At 24.9% G+C, this 27,571-nt stretch overlaps 4 protein-coding genes across 13 annotated transcripts; 3 read left to right on the top strand and 1 right to left on the bottom strand.

The window, feature by feature from the left end:
• Positions 1-13,877: 13,877 nt before the first annotated feature.
• LOC119605022 (E3 ubiquitin-protein ligase RNF185) lies at positions 13,878-19,941 on the top strand. 9 transcript variants are annotated; one of them, XM_037957958.1, is made up of 4 exons: positions 13,878-13,897; positions 18,430-19,034; positions 19,100-19,266; positions 19,344-19,941. In XM_037957958.1, the coding sequence occupies exons 2-4, from the start codon at positions 18,469-18,471 to the stop codon at positions 19,442-19,444; spliced, it is 834 nt and encodes a 277-aa protein (XP_037813886.1). In that variant the 5' UTR covers positions 13,878-13,897; positions 18,430-18,468; the 3' UTR covers positions 19,445-19,941. The 9 variants fall into 9 exon arrangements, with proteins under 9 accessions (XP_037813886.1, XP_037813887.1, XP_037813883.1 ...); XM_037957959.1 differs by having other exon boundaries at positions 13,895-14,133; positions 18,447-19,034; XM_037957955.1 differs by lacking the exon at positions 13,878-13,897 and adding an exon at positions 13,974-14,133.
• Positions 19,942-20,884: 943 nt separating this feature from the next.
• On the top strand, positions 20,885-24,344 carry LOC119605024 (N-acetylglucosaminyl-phosphatidylinositol biosynthetic protein gpi1). The gene is made up of 8 exons (XM_037957964.1): positions 20,885-21,615; positions 23,034-23,142; positions 23,203-23,338; positions 23,402-23,546; positions 23,609-23,685; positions 23,739-23,854; positions 23,917-24,031; positions 24,109-24,344. Exons 1-8 carry the CDS (start codon positions 20,918-20,920, stop codon positions 24,318-24,320), a joined length of 1,608 nt encoding a protein of 535 aa, XP_037813892.1. The 5' UTR covers positions 20,885-20,917; the 3' UTR covers positions 24,321-24,344.
• LOC119605026 (vesicle transport protein GOT1B) lies at positions 24,054-27,080 on the bottom strand. Of its 2 annotated transcripts, none has more exons than XR_005231562.1 (5): positions 26,861-27,079; positions 26,667-26,758; positions 26,285-26,545; positions 24,653-24,923; positions 24,054-24,245 (listed from the first exon to the last, which is right to left on the bottom strand). XR_005231562.1 is itself a non-coding variant. In XM_037957966.1 (5 exons), the coding sequence occupies exons 1-5, from the start codon at positions 26,883-26,885 to the stop codon at positions 24,228-24,230; spliced, it is 435 nt and encodes a 144-aa protein (XP_037813894.1). In that variant the 5' UTR covers positions 26,886-27,080; the 3' UTR covers positions 24,054-24,227. The 2 variants fall into 2 exon arrangements, 1 of the variants encoding a protein (XP_037813894.1); XM_037957966.1 differs by having other exon boundaries at positions 24,885-24,923; positions 26,861-27,080.
• On the top strand, positions 25,368-26,249 carry LOC119605027 (cytochrome b-c1 complex subunit 7). The gene is made up of 3 exons (XM_037957967.1): positions 25,368-25,576; positions 25,704-25,751; positions 25,855-26,249. The coding sequence occupies exons 1-3, from the start codon at positions 25,537-25,539 to the stop codon at positions 26,100-26,102; spliced, it is 336 nt and encodes a 111-aa protein (XP_037813895.1). The 5' UTR covers positions 25,368-25,536; the 3' UTR covers positions 26,103-26,249.
• Positions 27,081-27,571: the final 491 nt, after the last annotated feature.

A 27,571-nucleotide genomic window follows, 5' to 3' on the forward strand; every position in this document is an offset into this window, starting at 1 on the left:
TTATAACAATATTATTATTTTACTATTATTATTAATATAATTGTCATTATTTTCTAATTAGAACTTATAAGCAATGTTTGTTATTAAACAAAGAAAAAACAAAACAAAACTCCGTAATATTATTATAAAACAAAATCTTATTTACACTTACTACTACTACAACAACAACTACAACAAATTTTAAACATTGTTTCAATAATTTCTCTAATATGTTAATTTTATTATTATTATTTAAATTTCTTTCATTTTTTTGTCTTTAATTAGTTTGAATTATTTTGAATTTTTGATTTCAATTTTTTTATTTTTTCTTTAATTTATTTTATGAGTAAAAACCACAAATTTATATTTAATTTTTATTGCATTGTTCCTGTTTATTATTTTTTTTTTTTTAATTATTTAATTTAGAGTGAATGGTAATTTTATGTTTATATTTTTTTTCACATTTTACCATAAACAAATGTTTACATTTAAAATAAAATATAAAATATATACAAAAGAAACATCCTTTAAGCAATATTTATTCTATATTACAAACCAACAAACAAACAAAATACAATGTTAAAATTAGGTCAAACTAGGTTAACATATTCCTTTTAAATACCTAAACTACCAACAAATATAATTATTAAAAAAAAAAAAACAAATTCCTAAATGTTAAAAAGCAAACAATTTTTTATTAAAGAAAAGCGTAACTCTACAACAAATTGATTGATTGTTTACAGCGCCATCCATAAACGTAATTTAAAGTACCTTGAAAGAATAAAAAGATAAAACCTAAAACCTTAAATGACCTAATGTCAAACATTGTGTTTTCAGTTTTAAAACTAAACTTATGTCTTGGTAATAAAGCAGTTTATTTTGAAAAATTATCAATATCTAATTTGTTTTAATCGAAAATCGGTAAATAATGTTGAGAAATCTCATCAAACTTTTAATATATACTTGAAAGGAAAGAGTAGTTGAGGAACTTAGATAAGATTTCAAAGTATATCTCTCGTCCTCTAACTTTATCGTGCTGTTAAACCTCTTAGCAATAGATTGTTTTGTTGTAACAGCTTTAGTTGATAATCTTGCAACAATTCCTTGTAAATGCATCATATTCCCACCAAATTGTCTAGTTATTAGTCAGATCGATTTCATGTTAGAACCTTGAAATCTTTAACTTTCATTTGATTCCAATTTCAATCAAATAACTCTTAAACTTTTGCTATAAAAGCAGTTTAAAGAAACTTTTTATAATAATTAAACATAAGTAAAAGTCTGGCAACTCTTAAGAAATAAATTTTAATTAAATAAAAAGTTTATTATTTAAACTAACGATTGATACCAAATTCACTCAATTCTCTTCAGTATTTTAGAAGTTATAGGCAATTTAAAGAATCCCTTAATATAAACATATTTTCGAAACAGCGCCATCTAATGGTTGAGAACATTGTTTTTAAGCCAAACGAATAAATTTGAAACCCATCAACCGATTTCATTGAATTTTGTTTAGACTGATAGGGAATATATTCAAATTTTCGAAAATTTATTTAACAAGAGTTGCCACTTCTTTTTAATGTAGTTTTTCTTGTCGGATTTTTATTTTGAAAATTAAAAAAAAAAAAAAAATCTTAAAAAAAGTTTTTGAAAACTTTTCCAAAATTTACATTTTTTTATGTTCTTCTATTTTCAAACGAAAGTTTCAGTTTTTAAAAAAATTTCAGTTTTTAAAGAAAATTTTCGAAAAAGTTTTTGAAAACTTTTCCAAAATTTATATTTTTTTAAGAAATTCTTCAAAAAGTTTCTATTTTCAAAGGAAAATTTCAGTTTTTAAAGAAAATTTTAAAAAACTTCAGTTTTTAAAGAAAATTTTCGGAAAATTTATATTTTTAAGAAAAATTTCAGAAAATTTATAATTTTTAAGATAATTTCCAAAAATTTTCGTAAAATTTCAGAAAATTTATAATTTTTAAGAAAATTTCCAAAAATTGCTTTTCTCAAAGAAAATTTTCCTGAAATTTCTACATATTTTGCAATTGCAATCTTCAAATTTGCTATAAATTTCAATTTTTATAGAAAAATTTAAAAATTTTAAACAAAATTTTTAAAAAAATTTATTATTTATAGAAAGTCCAAAAATTGCTTTTCTCAAAGAAAATTTTCCTGAAATTTCTACATATTTTGCAATTGCAATCTTCAAATTTGCTATAAATTTCAATTTTTATAGAAAAATTTAAAAATTTTAAACAAAATTTTTAAAAAAATTTATTATTTATAGAAAGTCTTCGAACAAATGTCTATTTTTATGGAAAATTTTGGAACAAAATTCTATTTTTATAGAATATTTTCGAAAATGTCTCAATAGAAATGTTCAAAACTTTTTCAAAAATGTATTCATTTTTATAGAAAATTTGTAGTAAAATTCTATTTTTGTAGAAAATTCTCAAAACATTTCTAGTTTTGTAGTAATTTCTGTAAAAATTTCTTCTTTTATAGAAAATTTTCAAAAAAGGTCTATTTTTGTAGAAAATTTTTCAAAAAATTTCTATTTTTTTAGAATATTTTCAAATAAATTTTATTTTTATAGAAAATGATCGAACAGATTTCTATTTTTAAAGAAGAAGTATGAAGTTTAATTTTAATAGAAAATTTATGAAAAATGTATCTTTTTTATAGAAATTTCAAAAATTTCTCTTATTATAGAAAATGTTTGAAAAATTTATACTTTTTATAGAAAATTTTTGAAAAATTTTACTTTTTATAAAATATTTTTGAAAAATTTCTATTTTTATAGATAATTTTTAAAAAATTTCTCCTTTTAAAAAAATTTGTCAAAAATTTTTCAAAAATTTCTCTTTTATAAAAGAAATTTTTCAAAATTTTCTATTTTTATAAAATAAATTCAAAAATTTCTATTTTTATAGAAAATTTTAATACAAAATTCTTTTTTATAAAAAATTTTCGTATAAAATTATTTTTTTATAAAAATTTTTCATACAAATTTCTCCTTTCATAGAAAATGTTTTAAAAAATTTCTCCTTTTATAAAAAATGTTTCAAATTTTTTTCGGAAAATTTCTATTTTTATAAAAAATTTTCTGAAATTATCTCTTTTATATAAATTTTTCACTTTTTATAGAAATTATTCCTTAATTTCTCTATTTTATAGAAATATCTCTTTTTTGTTAAAACATTTTGGAAAATTTATTTTATTTATAGAATTTTTTGGAAAATTTCTCTTTTTCAGAAAAAATTTTTTAAACTTCATATTTTTTTTAGAAAATGTCACCTTTTTGCAGAAATCTTTTCGGAATTTTTTATAGAAATTTTTAAAGAAGTTTTTTCAAATTTTAAATTTTTATAAAAAATTTTCAAAAAAATTAAAATTTTATTTCAATAAATCTTAAAAACCAACAACTACTGCTTTATTATACAGTTATATTTTTACATTTAGTTTTAAAGCTGCAATTCATCAACTATATAACGCTTAATAACAGAACGTTTTAACTCAAAATTAAAAATTTTGAAGTAAAATAATGTTTCAATAATAAAAATGTAAAAAAAAAATCATTTAGTACAGGATTTCTAAATAAATGAAAAGCTTAATTCGAGCTAATTCCTAAAATATCAGAATTTTATAAAATAACTAGAATTTTTATTTCAAAACTTTTTTAAATTTTGAGTTAAGCTGTTCTTTTATTAAGTGAACATTATATACTGTATTTAAATACTATATTTACCCTATATGTAGTTATATTATAATCATTTGTTTTTCTTACTATTAAAATAATAAAAAAATCAAAATTTAATTTATAATTTTGTTTTTTTTTTATAAAAATAAATTTAAAAAAATTAATACAAATCAAACTATTACATATATAATCAATAAAACAAAGAAAATATGTATCATTCATCACTTTATACATAATCAATTGGAAAATATATATATAAAAAAATTATAAATAAATAAAATTTAAATATGTAATTTAAAAACAAAAATAATATTTAACAAAGCAAAACAATGAACTAAAACATATTGTAATGATAATTATTTTTAGTTAATAAGAAGAAAAAAAATCAAATTTACTAAATAAACAACAAAAACAAATCATAAAAACTGAATATATTAAAAGAAATGATAAAGTTAATTCGGCTAAGCTGAATTTTTTTAAATAATAGCCTCCATTTTGTGTAATGTAATACATTTCTATATTTTTTATTAAAATGAGAAATTTTTTAAAATTTTTCTATAAAAAAGAGAAATTTGTAAACAATTTTCTATAAAGAAGAGAAATTTTTTGAAAATTGTTCTATAAAAAGATCATTTTTTGAAAATTTTTCTATAAAAAGATAATTTTTTGAAAAAGTTTCTATAAAGAAGAGAAATTTTTGAAAAATTTTCTATAAAGAAGAGAAATTTTTAAAAAACTTTCTATAAAGAAGAGAAATTTTTAAAAAACTTTCTATAAAGAAGAGAAATTTTTGAAAAATTTTCTATATGAAGAGAAATTTTCGAAAAATTTTCTATAAAAAGAGACATTTTTGAAAAATTGTCTAAAAAAAAGACATTTTTAAAAAATTTTCTAAAAGAGAGACATTTTTAAAAAATATTTTATAAAAAAGAGAAATTTTTGAATTTTTTTTTATAAAAAGAGAAATTTTCTGAAAAAGAGAAATTTTTGAAAAATTTTCTAAAAAAAAGAGAAATTTTTGAAAAATTTTCTAAAAAAAAGAGAAATTTTTTAAATATTCTAAAAAAAAGAGAAATTTTTGAAAATTTTTCTAAAAAAAGAGAAATTTTTGAAAATTTTTCTAAAAAAAGAGAAATTTTTGAAAAATTTTCTAAAAAAAAAGAGAAATTTTTGAGAAATTTTCTATAAAAAAAGAAATTTGTGAAAAATTTTTCTATAAAAAAAGAGAAATTTGTGAAAAATTTTCTATATAAAAAGAGAAATTTGGTAAAAATTTTCCATAAAAAAGAGAAATTTTTTAAAAAATTTCTATAAAAAAAGATAAATTTTTGAAAAATTTTCTATAAAAAAGAGACATTTTTGAAAAATTTTCTATAAAAAAAAAAAATTTTTGAAAATTTTTCTATAAAAAAGAGATATTTTTGAAAAATTTTCTATAAAAAAGAGAAATTTTTGAAAAATTTTCTATAAAAAAAGAGAAATTTTTAAATAATTTTCTATAAAAAAAGAGACATTTTTGAAAATATTTTATAAAAAGAGAATATCTCGAAAAATTTACTATAAAAGAGTGAAATTTTCTATAAAAAGAGAGATTTTTGAAATTTTTTTTTATGCAAAAAGAAATATCTATAAAAAAGAAAATTTTTTGAAAAAATTTCTATAAAAGAGAAATTTTTGAAAATTTGTCTATGAAAAGATAAATTTTTGAACAACTTTCTATTGATAAATTTTCTATAAAAAAGAGAAATTTTTGAAAATTTTTCTATAAAAAGATGATATTTCGAAAAATTTTCTATAAAAAGAGAAATTCTATAAGAAAAGAAATTTTGAAAAATGTTCTCTAAAGAGAAATTTTTGAAGAATTTTCTATAAAAAAAGAAATTTTCAAAAAATTTCTATAAAAAGAGAATCTTTTGAAAAATTGCCTTTCAAAAAATTTTATTGATTCCAAAATTGTTTCGAAAATGTTCTAATTTCAGAGAATTGATTCGAATATTTTTCTGTAAAAAAAGAATTGATTTGAAAATTTTCTATAAATTCAGAATTTATACCAGAATTGTCTATAAAAAGATAATTTATTACAAAATTTATATAAAAAGAGTATTAACTCGATAATTTTCCGAATTGATTCGAAAATGTTCTGCAAAAAGAGAAAAGAGAATTTTCTATAAAAAGAGTATTGATTCCAAAATTTTCATAAAAAAGAATATTAACTCGATAATTTTCAGAATTGATTAAACAGTTTTCTACAAAAAGAGAAATGATTTGAAAATATTCTTTAAAAAGAAAATTGTTTTTAAAATTATACATAAAAAGAGAATTGATTCGAAAATTTTCTATTAAAATATAAAATTTAAAAAAAAAAATCGAAAAAAAGGAAATTTTAAAATTTTTTATAGAAACAGAAATTTTAAAAAATTTTCTTAAAAAAGGAACTTTTGGAATTTTGTATAGAAACAGATATTTAAAAAAAATTTACAAAACAATTTTGAAAAATTTTTCCATAAAAGAAATTTTTTAATTCTTTTTTTTTTAAATAAACTTTTGAACATTTTTCTATAAACAATAAATTTTTGAGCAATTTTCATTAAATAGTCTGTAAAAAGAGTAATTTAAAAAAAAAAAAAAATATTTAGGAAAAAAAATTAAATATAATTTTTGACAAAATTTTAGATATAAAATTTTAAAAAAATTCATTAAAATTTTTTAAAAAAATTAAAAAAAGTCGAAAATTAATAAACTCAATTATTTATGAATGGAGGCTATAAATCCCCACAAATAGCCAATCAATATTAGAATTAATAAATCAATCATATGAAAAACAAAAACAAATTTAAAAAAAAGAAAACAAAAATAAATTTAATAAACTAAATTTATGCAAAACTAAAATATACATATTGAAAAAAAATTAATTTAAAAAAGAGAAAACTGTTCATTAATTTAATTACAAAAACAAAATAAATTTTCTGTAAATAAATTTTAAGTTAAAAATTAAAAATTCAAAAAAAAAAAAAAATTAACGTAAAACAATTAAATAACACACACTATTTAGGATATTTTTATGCTAAAAATAGTTATTAAAGCAAAATGGAAGATTACAAAAATAAAATAAACAAAACAAAAAAAGCCTAAATAATTGTTTAATTATACAAAAAATATATATATTATAGTATAGTATTTAAAATTTAAAGAAGAAGAAAAAAAAAAAGAGAAAAAAATGTCTTTCTTTAGCTTGTAAGTGATACATATATGATGGCTAGTAAGAAAAACCAATCAACAACAACATTTTTTTGAAAATTTAAAATTATAACAAATAAATAACGACACATATTAACAAATATATTAATAAAAAAAAATAAAACATTTTATCAAATGAATACCAAAAACAAAATTATTACAAAACAAATATAATAATAATTTATTTTTCGTTTGTAATTTCGTTTCTTTTTGTTTGAGTTTTTCAAATTCTGTTTTCATTTCTTTTAATTGTTTTTGAATTTGTAAATCGTTCGGAACTATTAATTCTGGGGATTTGAAAGGACTGTACCTTTAAATTGGATCTATTTAGTAAAGTTCTATAGCTCAGTTCCAGAATCCCTGAATATTTTGGTTTGGTAAGTATTTTTGTTGTAATTTATACCTTGACCAGATATACCCAGTGTACTTTACAATTTTTGACGATTCTATTTTTATATTCAATTCATATGGGAGCTAGAACACACCCTTAATTGCCAGTCTGCCAATAGCTCCACTATACACTAGACTATAAACTATAGTAGACAATAGATTAGACTATAGACAAGACAATAGATTAGACTATAGACTAGACTATAGACTATAGACTAGACTATAGACTGACTATAGACTAGACTATAGACTAGACATAGACTAGACTATAGACTAGACTATAGACTAGACTATAGACTAGACTATAGACTAAACTATAGACTAGACTATAGACTAGACTATAGACTAGACTAGACTAGACTATAGACTAGACTAGACTATAGACTATAGACTAGACTATAGACTAGACTATAGACTAGACTATAGACTAGACTAGACTATAGACTAGACTATAGACTAGACTATAGACTAGACTATAGAAGACTATAGACTAGACTATAGACTAGACTATAGACTAGACTATAGACTAGACTATAGACTAGACTATAGACTAGACTATAGACTAGACTATAGATAGACTATAGACTAGACTATAGACTAGACTATAGACTAGACATAGACTACTAGACTATAGACTAGACTATAGACTAGACTATAGACTAGACTATAGACTAGACTATAGACTAGACTATAGACTAGACTATAGACTAGACTATAGACTAGACTATAGACTAGACTATAGACTAGACTATAGACTAGACTATAGACTAGACTATAGACTAGACTATAGGACTAGACTATAGACTAGACTATAGACTAGACTATAGACTAGGACTATAGACTAGACTATAGACTCTAGACTATAGACTAGACTATAGACTAGACTATAGACTAGACTATAGACTAGACTATAGACTAGACTATAGACTAGACTATAGACTAGACTATAGACTAGACTATAGACTAGACTATAGACTAGACTATAGATAGACTATAGACTAGACTATAGACTAGACTATAGACTAGACTTAGACTAGACTATAGACTAGACTATAGACTAGACTATAGACTAGACTATATAGACTAGACTATAGACTAGACTATAGACTAGACTATAGACTAGACTATAGACTAGACTATAGACTAGACTATAGACTAGACTATAGACTAGACTATAGACTAGACTATAGACTAGACTATAGACTAGACTATAGACTAGACTATTGGCTAGACTATAGACTAGACTATAGACTAGACTATAGACTAGACTATTGGCTAGACTATAGACTAGACTATAGACTAGACTATAGACTAGACTATAGACTGGACTATAGACTAGACTATAGACTAGACTATAGACTAGACTATAGACTAGACTATAGACTAGACTATAGACTAGACTATAGACTAGACTATAGACTAGACTATAGACTAGACTATTGGCTAGACTATAGACTAGACTATAGACTAGACTATAGGCTAGACTATAGACTAGACTATAGGCTAGACTATAGACTAGACTAGACTATAGACTAGACTAGACTATAGACTAGACTAGACTATAGACTAGACTAGACTATAGACTAGACTAGACTATAGACTAGACTATAGACTAGACTATAGACTAGACTATAGACTAGACTATAGACTAGACTATAGACTAGACTATAGACTAGACTATAGACTAGACTATAGACTAGACTATAGACTAGACTATAGACTAGACTATAGACTAGACTATAGACTAGACTATAGACTAGACTATAGACTAGACTATAGACTAGACTATAGACTAGACTATAGACTAGACTATAGACTAGACTATAGACTAGACTATAGACTAGAATATAGACTAGACTATAGACTAGACTATAGACTAGACTATAGACTAGACTATAGACTAGACTATAGACTAGACTATAGACTAGACTATAGACTAGACTATAGACTAGACTATAGACTAGACTATAGACTAGACTATAGACTAGACTATAGACTAGACTAGAACTATAGACTAGACTATAGACTAGACTATAGACTAGACTATAGACTAGACTATAGACTAGACTATAGACTAGACTATAGACTAGACTATAGACTAGACTATAGACCTAGACTATAGACTAGACTATAGACTAGACTATAGACTAGACTATAGACTAGACTATAGACTAGACATAGACTAGACTATAGACTAGACTATAGACTAGACTATAGACTAGACTATAGACTAGACTATAGACTAGACTATAGACTATAGACTAGACTAGACTAGACTAGACTAGACTAGACTAGACTATAGACTAGACTATAGACTAGACTATAGACTAGACTAGACTATAGACTAGACTAGACTATAGACTAGACTAGACTATAGACTAGACTAGACTAGACTAGACTATAGACTAGACTAGACTATAGACTAGACTAGACTATAGACTAGACTATAGACTAGACTATAGACTAGACTATAAACTAGACTATAGACTAGACTATAGACTAGACTATAGACTAGACTATAGACTAGACTATAGACTAGACTATAGACTAGACTATAGACTAGACTATAGACTAGACTATAGACTAGACTATAGACTAGACTTTAGACTAGACTATAGAATAGACTATAGACTAGACTATAGACTAGACTATAGAATAGACTATAGACTAGACTATGGAATACACTTTAGTGTCTGGCTTAAAATTTTGTTGGCCTGTGTGATTTTTACTTGCGATCAAAATTAAATTCTGTGATCGAAAATCTCAACTAGTATTCATAAAAGTTTGTTTTCGATTTATATTAAAGATTTGAATTCTAGACAAAATTCCATAACTGTTTTGTTTATTGTTTAGAATCGTAGTTTTATTTATTTCTTTCAAAATTTGTGTGAAAAATTTAGTTTATATATAAAATTTAATTTATTTTTTTTTTGTAATTTTATAATTTTTTATAATAAAATTATATTAGGGAACAAGTAATTTGAATAAAATTATGCATAAATTTTAGAAATATTTAAATAAAATTTTATGCAAAAATATAAAAAATAAAGTAAATTTAATGAGCAATAATACGAAAATATTAAAAATATTCAACAAAAAAAAAAAAAAAAAAAAAACATTTTGGATTGAAGTTCTTTTTTTTAAAATAAGGTACACTATAGGTTCTTATAATTATAGAAAAAATAATTTACCATGATTCAAACTAAATTTTGAATCATGGCAGGAGTTAAATTTGTTTCTTTGAAATAGTCCGAAACAAATATTTTAATCAATAATTTCTATTCCTTCAACAGAATCTTAATTGAAACTTGTCACTCTTGGAAATTTTAATTCTAATTTTAAAACTAAAAGTGATTTCAGTACTCAACAGGTTTTTAATGTGATCCCCCCAATTTTTTGCAATATTTGAGACGTTATAATATGTCTAAGACAAGTTCTATTGTATCATCTAAAAGAATCTCTTTTTTCTTCTCAGTTATATAACTCGAAGAAGGAAGAATATATAATAGAGGTTCAAATTTATTAAAGTCGACAGTTTCGACTTTCCGAGGACATAAAATTTTTTTTAAATATAGGTGTCTTCGCACTATTATAACGTCTCAAATATGGACAAAAAAAGGATTTTTTAAATTTAAGGACACGATATCTCGAAAACTTGTAATGATGGATAAATTCTGAAACCAGATTCTGACTCAAGGCTGCTCAATTTTTTTAAAAAACTGTTTAATAAATTCATTTTTATAATTTTACAATAAATTCATAAAGTGTACCTTATAAATAAATTAAATAAATGTTAATTTATAAAAAAATATATGTATAAAGAAACGTATTAATTTTTTTAAAATAATTTCTTAACATTTTTGTTTTATAAAAGTAGTTTAAAAATTTTGCCTTAAAAGTCAAAAATAAATAAAAATTTACATTAAAAATATAATTATATATAAGAAAAGTCAATTTTAAAACAAGAAAAAAAACAGTTTATTTTATAATAAAAACAAAAAGGAAATAAAATTTTATATTTTAAGTTAACAAAAACAAAATATACTGGAATATTTTGTTAAAACAAATTATTTGATTTTTGTTGCCGTAAAGACTGCTTTATACCAACCAATATTTAAAAACCAAAAAAAAAAAATATTTTTTTTTTAATAAAATACAAAAAAAAAAAAACACAAAAAAAACTAATTTTAGCAATAAAAAGGCCTTGGAAAAGTTTAAATAAAATTGAATTGGAAAGTAGGTTGAACAAAAGTTATTTAAAATAAATATGAGTGTGACTGTTAAAATTTAGTTGAAATTGTAAAAAAAACATATATAAAAGGCAAAAACAAATAATAATTTAATAAATAACTAAGAGTTTCCCATAATAAACTGTCTTAAGTCACTAAACTTTCATGATTTATTTAAAAATAAAGAAAATTTTACGAAAACAATTTAAATTTATTTGTAATTTGTATTTATTTATAACAATTTAAAGAAACTTTAAGCCAATATTTAATAGATACCAACAACAACAAACCCCCTAAAGAAAAACTATTAATTGAATAATTTATTTTTAGGATATTTACATATTTAAAAATTATAAAAAATAAAAACTAGTGTAAAATTATTAACTATATACATATATTTATATAGATTTAACTAAAACTAATGATTTAATTAAAAAAAAACACATTTAAAATTAAGATTTTCAAAACCAACAAAATATATATATAAAAAAAATCAAAACTACCAACAAAAAAAAACATGAGTTTCTGTTTATTTACAAGCCACTAAAAACCATAAAAAATATTAATTTTGGGAACAAACATATTAAAAAGAAAACTATAATTTATTTAATTTAATATTGCAGTTACTAATAGTTACATAGAAATTTAAATAAGACCAAAACAAGAAATAATTTTTATGTTTAAAAATTAATTAATTTTAAACAAAAATCAGTCTTCTGCAATATTTCAAATTGTCCATAGAAGTATTGAAAATTTTTGCTATAAAATATTAAAAAAAAACAAAATATTTAATAATAAATTATATTAAATTTAATTAAACCACAAAACGAGTGAATGAATTTTCAAAAGGAAAACGTTGACAAATTGCAATAAGTTGAGAACAATATCCAAAAAATAATGTTAAAAAAGGAGATAATCGCTAAACAAAACTAAAATAAATACAATATGACAAGCATCAGAAACTTCTAAAAGAATTACGAAAATAATCAAGCTGTTGAATTAAAAATTTAATAAAACAAAACAAGTAAAAGCATTTAGTCAGTAAGTTAAATTAATTAAAGTAAAAAGAAAAAAATCCAAAGTTTCAATTAAGTTGTAATCGTAAGTGCTTTCAGAAAAATATAAACAAAAATAACATAAAACACAAAAAGTGCTTAAGTTTAATGATATGAATTAAAAATAAAACAAAAATTATAAATAAAGGACATTTCCTGAATACAAAGCAAAAGTAAGTTGTTTTATTTAAACCTTTATAAAATAAAACGTTGAGTGTTACATGAAAAAAGGAGAGAGAGAGACTAACAAATAGTTGGCAACAACAAATAGCTTGGCAATACTATAAAGCTGCCACTTTGGGTATTACCAGATGGTTTGTGGAAATGCAATATATGCTTAAAGACAATAAATAAATGGTTACTTGAAATATAATATATGTATTAGTTAGTTAGTTAGTTAGTTAGTTAGTTAGTTAGTTAGTTAGTTAGTTAGTTAGTTAGTTAGTTAGTTAGTTAGTTAGTTAGTAGTTAGTTAGTTAGTTAGTTAGTTAGTTAGTTAGTTAGTTAGTTAGTTAGTTAGTAGTTAGTTAGTTAGTTAGTTAGTAGTTAGTTAGTTAGTTAGTTAGTTAGTTAGTTAGTTAGTTAGTTAGTTAGTTAGTTAGTTAGTTAGTTAGTTAGTTAGTTAGTTAGTTAGTTAGTTAGTTAGTTAGTTAGTTAGTTAGTTAGTTAGTTAGTTAGTAGTTAGTTAGTTAGTTAGTTAGTTAGTTAGTTAGTTAGTTAGTTAGTTAGTTAGTTAGTTAGTTAGTTAGTTAGTTAGTTAGTTAGTTAGTTAGTTAGTTAGTTAGTTAGTTAGTTAGTTAGTTAGTTAGTAGTTAGTTAGTTAGTTAGTTAGTAGTTAGTTAGTTAGTTAGTTAGTTAGTTAGTTAGTTAGTAGTTAGTTAGTTAGTTAGTAGTTAGTTAGTTAGTTAGTTAGTTAGTTAGTTAGTTAGTTAGTTAGTTAGTTAGTTAGTTAGTTAGTTAGTTAGTTAGTTAGTTAGTTAGTAGTTAGTTAGTTAGTAGTTAGTTAGTTAGTTAGTAGTTAGTTAGTTAGTTAGTTAGTTAGTTAGTTAGTTAGTTAGTTAGTTAGTTAGTTAGTTAGTTAGTTAGTTAGTTAGTTAGTAGTTTAGTTAGTTAGTTAGTTAGTTAGTTAGTTAGTAGTTAGTTAGTTAGTTAGTTAGTTAGTTAGTTAGTTAGTTAGTTAGTTAGTTAGTTAGTTAGTTGGCACGACATAGTTCAAATTTCACATATTGCTACACAAAATGTTCTTCATCACATTGAAGTAACCATTACCCGTTATCAACTACCCTGGCAAATTCAACAACACTAATCACAAGGTATTATTTATTTTCTTTTGACAGCAAGTTGAAATTTTTTTAAACATTCTTAAAAAGTTTGGTAATTTTACTAAAAAAAGTGCAGAAATATTATTTAAAATTAAATAAGTTATAAAAAACCTAACATTATTTAGAAATTACAAAACAAAATAGACAAGTAAAAATTAAAAAAAAAAACAGTTGAAAAAATTTAAGAAGAAGGAAGTAAAAATTAATAGCGAACTAGAGAGAAAGAGGTAAGGCCACAATAAAAAAATGAGAGAGAAACGTCATACGAATAAAAAAACAGAATAACAACAACAACTAAAATACAAAAGAAAACACGTAAAAACAAACAACAAACACATACGAAAAGCAATTTAATTAAATTAGCAAAAAAACCCAAATAATTGGAAGAAAATATTGTGCATCTTTGAAAAACAATAATATTTTGAAAACATTTTTTTAAATAACTAAAATCCAGCCTAAATTAAACGTAAATAAAAAGGTAAATAATTATAGAAAAACGAAAAGCAGTTAATTTTCAAGGAACTAGGGGCAACTCCCCGTTTAATTGTTGTATGTACGTGCATACTCTTTTCTATTATACAAAAAATAAAGTTAAAACGAAAAATTGCAGAAGATTCTGGACACGATGAAATGAATAATGAACTTTAACGTGATGCAATTGGTGAAATACAAATGTAAAATTTATAAAATATAATATAGTATAAATTAATCAGGAAACAATATCAAAGTCCAGACTAAATTATCATAATTAAAGTGGTGTCATTGCTATGAGGCGAAAGTGGGCCTGTTTCTTTATTTACTTAACCGCTTGTATTATGATATTTAATTAGTTAATTTGTTTGGGTACATTAACAGGTGTTAATAAAAGTTTGTTCCTGTTTTTTTTCCTCTTTATTAAATATAAAACTATTATTAGAAGTCAGATACATGTGTATTTAATTATTTTTTTAAGTATTTGTTTAATACCACGTCAGTGAATCTTTTGAAATTATTTGACGTGGTCCTGGTGGCGCAACGTTATAATTGGACACTTATTTGTGAATTTAACTACCTAGTAAACGTTTATTTTCGTAATAGTTGGAAATTTATTGGCACGAAATGTTAGTTAAGTAGATGAACAAATTGTAGGTAAATAAGTAAAATGCTTTTTAAAATATTTTAATGTGTTTGGAATGTATGACAATGGTCAATTGTCATGACTATAGTCTTGTGTACAATCTAGACTGTAGCCCAATGTATAGTTTGTAATATAGATTAGTCTATAGCCTCAAATATACTTTAGTCTATAGTCTGGATTATAGTGTAGTCTAAAATCTGGACTATTACTGTAGTAGTCTGTACTTTGGACTTTATTCTAGACTATAGTCATGTCTTTATTCTATTCTCTAGTTATTTTCATGGTATATTATATAGTTTTGTCTATAGCCTGATTTAAAATTATACCGAAATTCTTCTTCAGAATATTGTATATAGTCTAGTCTAAAGTCTGGTCTATAGTATAATCTATATATAGTCATGTCTATAGTCTAGTCTGCAGTAGTGTATATAGTCAAGTTTACAGTATAATATATAGTCTAGTCTTTAGTATAGTTTTCTATTCTAGTCTATAGTCTGTGTAGTCTGTAGTAAAGTCTATAGTCTAGCCTATAATCTAGTATATATTATATTCTAGTTTATAGTCTAGTCTATTGTAGACTATTGTCTATTATAGTCTGAGTCTAGTCTGGTCTATAGTCTAATCTTTAGTTTAGTCTGAAGTCAAGTCTATTGTCATGTCTATAGTCTAGTTCATAGTATACTCTGTAGTCTAGTCTGCAGTCTAATCTATAGTTTAGTCTAGTTCATAGTCTAGTTTGTGGCCAACTCTATAGTCTAGTCTATAACCTATAGTGTAGACTATAATTTATAGTCTAGTCTATATCTATTGTCAAGTCTGGTCTGTAATCTTCATTGTCTCGACTAAAGTCAAGTTTATAATATAGTCTACAGTCGGGACTATAGTCTAGTCTGTAGTCAAGTCTATAGTCAAGCCTATTGTCATGTCTATAGTCTAGTCCATATTCTACTCTGTAGTCTAGTCTGCAGTCTAATCTATAGTTTAGTCTAGTTCATAGTCTAGTTTGTAGTCAACTCTATAGTCTAGTCTCTATGATCTATAGTCTAGACTATAATTTATAGTCTAGTCTATATCTATTGTCAAGTCTGGTTTGTAATCTATTCATTGTCTGCATTAAAGTCAAGTTTATAATATAGTTCACAGTCGGGACTATAGTCAGTTGATAGTTTAAACAGCAATCTAGTCTATAGTCTGGAACATAGCCGATACTGCTATGCAGACTATAATCTAGAATATAGACTCAAATATATTATGTTGTCATCTTCATATAGACTTACTAGTCATTAATAAAAGGTTTATAGAACAATATTTTTAGATTAAATTTAATAATCTATTATTTGCAAAATTTTTTTATATTTTTAAATATTGCATTAGTTCTACAATAATAAAATATTTCTTAATCTAATTGATTTTTGCGTATATGCTTTGTTTTCATTTACTTTGTTGTTATTTTTATTTCTTATCAAAATTTGCTAGTTTTTTTTTTTTTTTTTTTTCAATAAACCTTATCTAATGATTAACGCAAATATAAACGTAAGATTACATATGCACACACAATTATTTTTTTATAAATCGTTATCTTATTTGTTTATGAGCTTAATATAGTTAACGTTTGTATCTAACTCGTCTAAAACTCGTAATAAATTTAAAAGATGAAAACTAATTTTTGCTTTAATTAAGTATAGGCTTATTTTAGATAACTTTCGTATATTATAATAGGAACAATTTACAAATTATTTAACTTGAAAGTTTTTTTTTTTTTGTATCTTTGAATTTATCTAATATTTCACAGCGAATATTTGATTACAAATCCTTTCATAAATTGGATAAAATTCAGGATCTAGGCGAACTTATTTAAACCAGTAAAGACTCATTTGGTTTCATGTACTGATGCCATTGGTAATAAAGATTTTATTAATTTAATAAATAAATACAGGACAATATTTATAAAATTAAAAACTCATCACTACGTAGATAATGTTAAATATTCATAAATATTTCAAATATAAATGTTCTATATTTCTGTTCTTAGACCTATTTGCCACTTGTTATATGGTTAACACTAAAAAACAAGTTTCTGTTAGTTTATAAGGTTTCTTTGTCTATGTTTTTGGTTTACATTAGTTAGATGTAAACATTGGTTGTTACAATTTAGATTAAAATTTTTGTTAATTTATCGTTTTTTTTTTTTTTATTTCAAAATTGTAGTCATATTTTTAGTTTATATTTGGTGTAATCTTTAACAAATTTGTGATTTTGTTTTGTATTTTATTTATATTATTCTTTTTTAGTATTATTTTTCTATAACAACTACTTAACCTTAATAGTGGTACATTCAAAGCTGAATAAGTACAATATTACAAAATTCATTTGTACAAAATGTAATTTTCATTTCGCATGCCTGATTTACATTTAGATGATTACCCAGCTGTACGGGGAGACTATTTTCAAAAAAAAGTTTATTAATCATTTAAAGAAACATACTGTTTGAAGTCACTTAGTAAAAGAATAATCTATTGTGTAGTCGACACTATGGAGTACTTTATAGTCAATACTATCGTCTATTCTATTGTCGATATATTAGTATATTGTCTAGTCCAGACTATAGTATGTTGTATAGTCTACTCAAAAGTCGAGAGTATAGCCTATAATAAACACTATACTATCGACTACAATCTATTCCATATTCGATACTATGTATCGAATAATATTTGCATTTACTATAGATTAATCTATAGTCGGGACTATAGACTAGTCTATAGTCCAGACTATAGACTAATATAAAATCGAGAATATAGACTAATATATAGTCGAGACTATAGACTAATACATATATAGTCAAGAGTATAGACGAATCAATAGTCAAGATATAGTCTAATCTACAGTCGAGACTATAGACTAATCTATAGTCTAGACTATAGACTAATCTATAGTCTAGACTATAGACTAATCTATAGTCTAGACTATAGACTAATCTATAGTCTAGACTATAGACTAATCTATAGTTTAGACTATAGACTAATCTATAGTTTAGACTATAGACTAATCTATAGTCGAGAGAATAGACTAATCTATAGTCGAGAGTATAGACTAATCTATAGTCGAGAGTATAGACTAATCTATAGTCGAGACTATAGACTAATCTATAGTCGAGACTATAGACTTATCTACAGTCTAGACTATAAACTAATCTATAGTCGAGATTATAGACTACACTAATATATAGTCGAGAGTATAAACTAATCTTTAGACGAGACTATAAAAAGAGAATCTTGTCATCTTCAAAACTGTAGGGTACATCTAAATGTATCTGTAAGAACATGTACTTGCATTTATCAATATTTCCTTTTCGTCACTAATACCAATTTGAAATTATGCAATTACATATTCTATGCTTTTTTTCTAGTTCTTTAATTCTTACAGTTTAATATTACCCCAGATAAATATGTCAACCGATACACCATTAGCAACGGCACCAGAACTGCCAACGACTACAAGTCATAATACAGCAGAGGGTGAAGCATGGAATGCCGCATTCAATGACAACAATGAAACCAATAGTACAACAACAGCAGTAGCAGATACAGCAGAAATAAACTCTTCTATACAGGCTCCAACAATTAATGAGAAAATGTTACCATCGGCAACAACAACCACCACCAGCACACCATCATCGACGGCATATTCATTTTCGGGTTCTGCTTTGGGTAGTGAAGCCATTAATATAAACAAAGATACTACGGATACAAATAATTCGAGTAATAAAACTGCTGGCGGTGATAAGGAGGATGATAAAAATGAAGAATCTATGTTTGAGTGTAATATTTGCTTGGACACAGCTAAAGATGCTGTGGTTAGTATGTGTGGTCATCTATTCTGTTGGCCATGTCTGCATCAATGGCTAGAGACTAGACCTAGTCGTAAATTGTGTCCTGTATGCAAAGCCGCCATAGGCAAGGATAAAGTTATACCCTTATATGGACGTAATAGTACTAAACAGGAAGATCCCAGGTAGCTTATAAAGTTTAATATACATTTGTTTATTTTTCAATAATATTTTTTACTTATTTACTTAGAAATAAAGTACCACCACGTCCAGCTGGCCAACGTACTGAACCAGAGCCACAGCAAGGTTTTCAAGGCTTTAGTTTTGGCGATGGTTTTCATATGTCTTTTGGTATTGGAGCTTTTCCATTTGGTTATTTTGCATCATCTTTAAATTTCGGTGAACCACGTCCAGCACGTAAGTTATTTATTTCTCTCATTTTTCCTACTTTTGGCTATTTTATATTGATCTATGTCTTTGTTTAATATTTTTAGCTGCTAACCGTGGCACTACCCAATATGAGGATGAACAGCAACTTTCCAAATTATTTTTATATTTGGCCTTTTTGTGCATTGCCTGGTTATTGTTTGCATAGCCAAATTTTTATCTATTTTAAAAAACAAACCAACCAACCAATTAATTAATTAATTAATAACAACCAACAAACAAATCAAAAATATACCACACTATTCATAGCAATTAATTAATATACGAGTATTCTCTATTAATTGTTTGTTTGTTAGTTATTTACATCTTTTATCAGTGGTTTGTTTGTTAAATCTATGTAAACAACTCCAAAAATGTTTGCTCCTGTTTTCTTAACTATTTTTGGTATTATTATCTTTTTAGTTAAATATATATACAATGTAAATGATTTTATTTTATGCTATTGGGAAAAATTATTTTGTATACGCTCATAAATATTAAAATTAAACTTATAATTCCTTTATTTAGTTTTACTTACTTTCCCTTTTTTGTTTTAAATCAAGCATTTTTACATTTGTCTATATATAAAACAAATCCTATTGAATTCTTAAAAAATTTGGTGTTTGTTTTATATAATTTCACAAGATATTTTAATGTCGGCTTGCAAATAACGTTTATTTTTTTTTTTTTTCATTTTAAATAAAATTAATGAAAAATATACATACATACATTACTGGTTGTTTATCCAAATAAAAATATTCAAATAAAGACATAATTACAAGTAAATATATATAAAAAAGTATTATTATAAATTTTGTTTAAGAAGTCCATTCTATAGTCGAGATTGTAGTAAATTTCGTAGAAGGAATTATAATCAAAACTATTCTGTAGTCTCCTCTATAATCGGAACTTCAGTCTACTTCATAGTAAGACTCTCTAGCACGTCAATTATATTATTTATAAATTTATTATAATTATAGTATAATCTATAGCAGATATTTTTTGTATATATTCTTTAGAGACTTTAGTCTATTATACAGAGGGGACTTTAATGTAACCTATAGTCGAGATTTAGGCTATTCTATAGTTTATTTTCTTGTCCATACTTAATTCATACAGTCGACGCTTTAGTCTATGTAATAGTTGAAACTCTAGTGTATTTTATAATAAAGACTTTATTTAGTCTGCATTATAGTCAAGACTATTATATTCTATAGTCTAGACTTTAGTTTATTCTACAGTGGAGACAATTAGTCTAATTTATAATTGAAACGTTAGTCTATTTTATATCCGGGACTTTAATCACACTATAGTCGAGGCTCTATAATCTAGGCAATTCTAGTCTATACTCAACACATTTGTTTTTTGTATGTCTTGACTTTGATCTATTCCATAGTCGAGAATTTAGTGCATTCTTAAAAAAAAAAGGCTCGCATCCATTTTATTAGCTATTCCATAAATTTTTTTTAATTAATTACATAAATAAATATTTTCATTAGCAAGAAAGATAACGGTCATCTTTATTCTATTACAAAATATTTACCATTGACATTTGAAATACAACCCTGTCACAGCTGTTCCCTTAAAAAAAAAATAATAAAAAATAGTTTGTTTTTCGTTTTGTTTACAATCGAACATAAAAATGACCATTAAATTATTTTTGCCCGAAAATTTATTTTATATTAAAAAAAGTTGTGATATTTATGGTGAAATAAAAATTGGTGAACAGAATTGCATCTCTTATTACATTATATGTGCAGTGGACATTAAAAAACCCTCGAAAAACGATGAGGACATTGAAGATTATGAAAGAGCACAACAAATTTCCAATGAAATGCGGCATTTAGGTCATATTGCCAATGCCACCGAATGGTCTCAATTGCATCACAAAGATGTGGCTTTAGTTTTTGTTTATGATGCTGAAACACCAAATATTTATCTAAATAAATTAAGTATTAAAACGGCACAAAAAGATAAAATCAATGTCTTCCTTTATAGTGAAAAATCCATATTAAAGTTACAAGACTTAAATGAAAGTGTTAGTAATGTGGTATATGATAAGGAGGATAATGCCAAAGTTGATGCAGATGTTTGTCCTGACGATGATATGCACATGTTGTATCAATTGCTGCAAACAAAAGATAAATTTAAACTTGAGTGTGATGTGGATGAAGTCGATGAAACTTTTAAACGTGTGACAAGTTATGTTTTAACTTTACCCTTTGATATTTTTATGTGGACATTTGGCTTGTTTATGACTAAGGCTCCATTTAGATTTGTGTTCCAGTACTCCGTTATGTATGATTATTATAAGGAATGGTTAAAATTTAAGAAATCTGGGTAAGTGATCTTAAGTACATCTATCTCTCTATATATGTATATAAAAATTTATATGAATTACTTGTTTGTTAGACGGCTAAACCGATGTTCTTGAAATTTTCACAGTGCTACTTTTTATTTTTAAATAGCAAGTAGGTTAGGAGCCACGCCCACTTACTAAATTAATATTAAAAGCCGTTTAATCGGAAACTGAAACAACTAGAGTCCTCAAATTTTGCACGTACAATATTACTTGTTTGAGTGCTCAATATGACAAATTTGGACAAAAATTGGTATACTAGCAATAGTGGGCGTGGGACATCCCATTTAAAAAAATATTAAATTAGCATATCTGAAAAAATATAACAGAGTTCTAAAATTTTGTCCGAGCCGCTATGGTATTAATATTAACATTTGAGAAAAATATGGACGGACTAAAAGTAGGGGCACGATACCTCCCATATGAATTAAATAAAAAAATCCTATATCTGGAAAACTATTGGGTTGTGTTGTTGGTTTATGGGCGAATTATCATTAGCGCACATAGCTCCTTTTACACCTTTCATAGTGAGAGTTTTAAAATATTGTACAAATACAAGTACTTGTATATATGGATATTGCCTACTAAAAAAGTAAGTAAGAAAAAGGAAAGGTTTTTTTATCTATATAGTTTTTGGGCTTAGCTAGTATGTATATAATATAGTAATTGTGTTGTGAATGTTTTACTAAATTTTAATTACGCACTATAGAATAGGTATACTGTAGACTAGATTATAGAAAAAATTATGATCTGTACGATAGATTATACTGTAGTCTAGACTAGAGTATTAAATAGTCTATAGTAAGGACTGTAGAATAGACTATAGCCTAAACTATATAATAAACTATAGTCTGGACTATAAAGCAGACTATATATCGGACTATATATACGTATATATTATACAGTAGACTATAGAACAGTTTATAGTATGAAATTTGTTTTATTTTGCTATAAAATAGATTAAGAATAGACTATAGTCTGAACTACAGAACTGGACTATAAAGCAGACTATATTCCGGACTATATATACGTATATATTATACAGTAGACTATAGAATAGTTTATAGTCTGAAATATATCTTATTTTGCTATAAAATAGATTATGGTCTAGACTATAGAATAGACTATAGTCTGAACTACAGAACTATTTCTGGATTATAAAATAGAATATAGCCTGGACTATAGAATAGACTATAGTGTGGACTCTAGAATAGACTATAAAGTGGACTATCTTCTGGACTATAGAATAGACTATAGTCCTGACTATTGAATATACTATAGTATGAACTATAGGATAGACTAAAGTCTGAAATACAGAACTATTTCTGGACTATAAAATAGAATATAGCCTGGACTATACTGTTAAATATCCACTTAAATAAAATATATCTCATTTCAGAAAACGAAAATATAACATTGCCCTCGATATCCTACTGGGCCTATGCGTCAATATATTATTGATATTATATATAGAAAATCCTGGTGACTATATAATAACAGCTTCTAATGTAAATTATTTCTAAAATTTTTGAAACAACTAACCCTATTAACAACATTTCTTTCCGTAGTCAGTAGTAACCAACTTCCGTTTACTGTTACAATCGTTGCAAGGATCTCCTGTAGGTTTAAAATTAAATGTACAATTAAATAAATTTTTATTGGATTGTTTTGGTTATCATGTCGAATTATGGGCTACATTTTTAGGTAATTATTAAAAATTAATTACTAATATAAATAAAACCGTTAAAAATGTCTAAATTTTTGCAGTTATAATAGAACCTTGCATTAGGCAACTACTTACACCTATAATACTGTTGGGTTTTATAGGCTTTTCGTATCAGTTGGCGCTTTTAACAGATTTAATATCGGTTATGGGTTTGCATGCTCATTGTTTTAGTATTTATGCTGCAGTGTAAGTATTATGTGTTTAAATTTGTTATTTTCTTAGTAAAATTAAACAAATTTTAATTACAGATTATATAAAGTAGAGATTAAGGGCTTGCAGGTGTTGTGGAAAGTAGTTTTGGGCAAGCGTAAAAATGTTTTGAAAAGTATGTATTAATTTTTTTATATATATTTAATAATAGCATTTTTTTGTCTATAGATCGTGTAGAGTCCCATAATTATAAAAATAGACAATTGTATTTGGCAACGGTATTTTTTACCTCCTTGCTCTTCCTTTTTCCTACAGTATTAACTTATTACGTTGTATTTACATCGGTAAGTTATAGGAAATATAATTTTATGTTCATAACATATTATTTATTTTTTTTTTATTTTAGTTACGTTTGTGCATTATTTTAGTTAATTATTTACTGAAACATATACGTCGTAATATTTTGGAATTTCCTATGGAAATGTTATTACGCTGGTGTATGGGAAATTTCTACGATACAGGTAATTATAACCAAAATTATTTTTAATGTTTTTATGAATTATATTTATTTTAATTTTATTTGTTATTTTTTCTTAAGATTCTTTACAATTAGAGTTTGTACATCATACACCATCGCCTTTATTACAATCGGGTGCGCAAATACAAATGTGTGTTTTCAAATTATGTGTTCACTCATCATCGTTAGGTCGGGTATTTTCATGTCATAGTGGAATCCTGCAAGAGTTAGTAGCCAAAGAAGAAAACTCAATTAAAAGTGTATGCCAAAGAATATTACAAGGAACTTTTTAAGAAAATAGAGAAAAGCTGAAAATAGTAGTGTTAGTGCATAATTTCTAGTAAAAATGGTACTATATTGACAAAGACAATCAGTTTTTGTTACTCAATAAAAGAACAAATAAATAGAAAATTAAAATCTATTGAAAAGATTGTTAGATTTACAGTTTAAAAACTAAATTTGAAAATCTTTTCTGTCTAACTTGTAACGGTTTTTATTGCCATTTTAAAAAATATATTTCGCAAATTAAAAATATATTATTTAAAATAAAAAAAGCATGCTTGACAACGACACAGTATTTATACAACAAAAAAAGTACTAAAAACTAAATAAACTTTTAACTTACTGTTCACATACAAAAAGTGTTTTTTGTTTTAAAGTTGTTATAGAAAAATTTGTTTAAAAAACGAAAACGTTTTTCTTTTTTTTCGATTATTTTTCTATAAGAAATATTTTTTGTTTTGTTTTCTCTTGAGTTAAGTTAATTTAAAGTAAATTTAAACTATAAAGTTTTATATTGATATAAATCCTTAGATGAGAAATTATAATTAGAAAACAATATTATATTAAAACTATACCCTCGTTCGATTAGCATCACCACCAAGTTTTTCAACGAGCTGAAATAGAGAAAGGAGAAAATAAGTCAATTAATGAAATTTAAGAATAAATTGTACTTTTTATTAGAAACATATAAATCCATTAAATAACTTAAGTCCTAAATGTTACTCTAAATAGGTCTATATGGTCCTACATAGACTATACACGGGATTGTGTAATAAAAAAAATTTAATTTATATAATATGCCTAGTGGGCCACTTTTGTTAAGCAAAACTGGCGCTGTGTGATAAACCAAACGTAATGTTACGGTGCCCACATTTTTTTATTTCAATTTCTTTATTCCAATTACCTATATAGGCTAGGTAATTTATCAGACTTTATCGGTTATAAAGTTCTACTTATGAATATTTTACTTGTTACTTATTTATACCGCACATTCCCCAAAGGTTTAAACAAAAACAACCCTGTGTTAATACTAATCAATATTTTCCCCCACTTTCTTTAATCTATTACAAAACTTGACACTGACATTTGTCAAACTTGACAATTCAACGAAAAATAAGGGGACTAAAGAAGAAACGAAAAAATTCGTGCAGAATTTCTGAAACACGGCCGTAAAAAGCAACTTTTAAGAGATTTTCAAGTTTTTAAAAGAAAATAACAAAATAAAAAATGTCCGGATACATTGCCAGAAAAGGTCCCATGGTTTTCTGTAAGTATTTAAATGAATATAAAGATTTTGCTGAGTTTAGAAAAAAGAATTTAGCAAAATTATTGAACTTCTGTATGATTACGTAAACAATGGAAAACACTTAATAAACTATTGATAACAATTACAGCCAGCTTGGGCAAATGGGCTTATAACTTGTCTGGATTCAATCAATACGGTAAGTTAAGTAAAATTTATATAAAATTTAAATTCGCTTTTAGGGCAAGAGAATTATAAGTTAAAAGCACAAAAACCTAACCTCACTATTATTTGTTTTGTAGGTTTGCACCGTGATGATTGCTTGTACGAAAACGAAGATGTCAAGGAAGCAATCCGTCGTCTTCCCCGTAACTTGTATGATGAACGTAACTACCGTATTATGCGCGCTTTGCACTTGTCTATGACCAAAACTGTTTTGCCCAAAGAGCAATGGACCAAATACGAAGAAGATGTTAAATACTTGGAGCCCTATTTGAAGGAAGTCATTAGAGAACGTGAAGAACGTCAAGAATGGAACAACAATCACTAAATGGCCAAAAAAGGCTTGTGATGTACAAGTTTATTTTGTAATTATTAAACTATTTTCTTTTAAAATCGCTATTAGGAAAAATTCTTTACCGGAGATGCTAATATAAACTAATTTAACAATAAAAAAGGTTTAAACAAAAGCATCTTTTTAAAAAGAAAACTTGTTTTATTAATTTGACTTACCTTTTGCATAAATGGTGTATTGATGAGTGAACCCAAAATGGGTACACGGCTTAGGAAACTTATGGCCACTGGGAAGAAACCGCTAAACAAGGCAAAGAAACCATAGGATTCTATAACCATGCCTATGATGGGAAAACCGCATAGAACCACAAAAATGCCACCGAAGAATGCTATAGAACCTTTAATTTTATGACGTTGGAAAAAGAAACGAAATGTGCGTTCCAAACCGATAACACAACCCAAGCCAGATAAGAAAAGAATCTAAAACAACAAAGAAAACGTATTACACACAATATAATAACTAAAATCCAGTGACATTGACATTTGAACTCATTTAAAATAGTGAAATTTTAATGACCAAATTACACTAACAAATACTTACATTTCCTATGGCCAGTAAACCTTTGTCGAATAGAAATAGTACACCCAGGAATAGAAAACCTATGCCCATGCCCGATAAACCAATACCAATTTCTAAAAATAAATTTTAAACAAAATGTAAACAATTTGTTTTTTGTGGTTCGAAAAAAAAAATTGCAAATTGTTTGCGAGTTAATACTGCTTACTGCAACTTACTTTGTAAATCTGTTACTTCAATCATTTTGAAAAGTATATTATTGTGGGGTTTTTTATTTAAAAACTTATTATATTTTATTAATTTTAGAGAAAAACTGTACAGAAAGTTAACAATTCCACGTAAACGAAAAACAAAAAATTCTTAAATCTCTTCTGTTGTTAAATTTTTTTGGTGTAACCAGCTGTTTGTGACATTTAGGATTTTTGTGTAAATACGGCCATTTTAACAGAGTGATACATATAGATAGATGGTTTTTGTGATATAAACGTCAATTTAATAATTATAACGGTTTTTTTCAACGCTTTTGGAAATGTGTTATTGTTTGCAATTGCGACCACAATCGACAAACCACACAAAAGAGAGTGAAGTCATTTATAATTACGCGATATGTGGGAGCAAGTTATGTATGAATTAATTTAAAGGCCCAAATAGACTACACAAGCGGCATATCAAACATACTTTTTTCATTCGCACACACATTACACAAACATTGCTCGTACAAGCACCAATCTTTTCACGTTTCTGTGGACTTTCAAAGATACAGATGTCAATTTTTCTTAGAAATGTAATTTTTTTCTAAATTTTGTTATTATTGAATATAAACAATACAAATAGTTTGACAAGAATTCAATATGTTTGTGTAAAAATCAAAATTTTTTAATTTTTGTACAAACAAACAGCAAGCATTTGTACAAACACGAAACACCCTT

Source organism: Lucilia sericata, unplaced genomic scaffold, assembly GCF_015586225.1.
Source record: "Lucilia sericata isolate MDLA Ls3-8-SP2 unplaced genomic scaffold, ASM1558622v1 Contig000453F_arrow, whole genome shotgun sequence".
NCBI lineage: Eukaryota > Metazoa > Arthropoda > Insecta > Diptera > Calliphoridae > Lucilia > Lucilia sericata.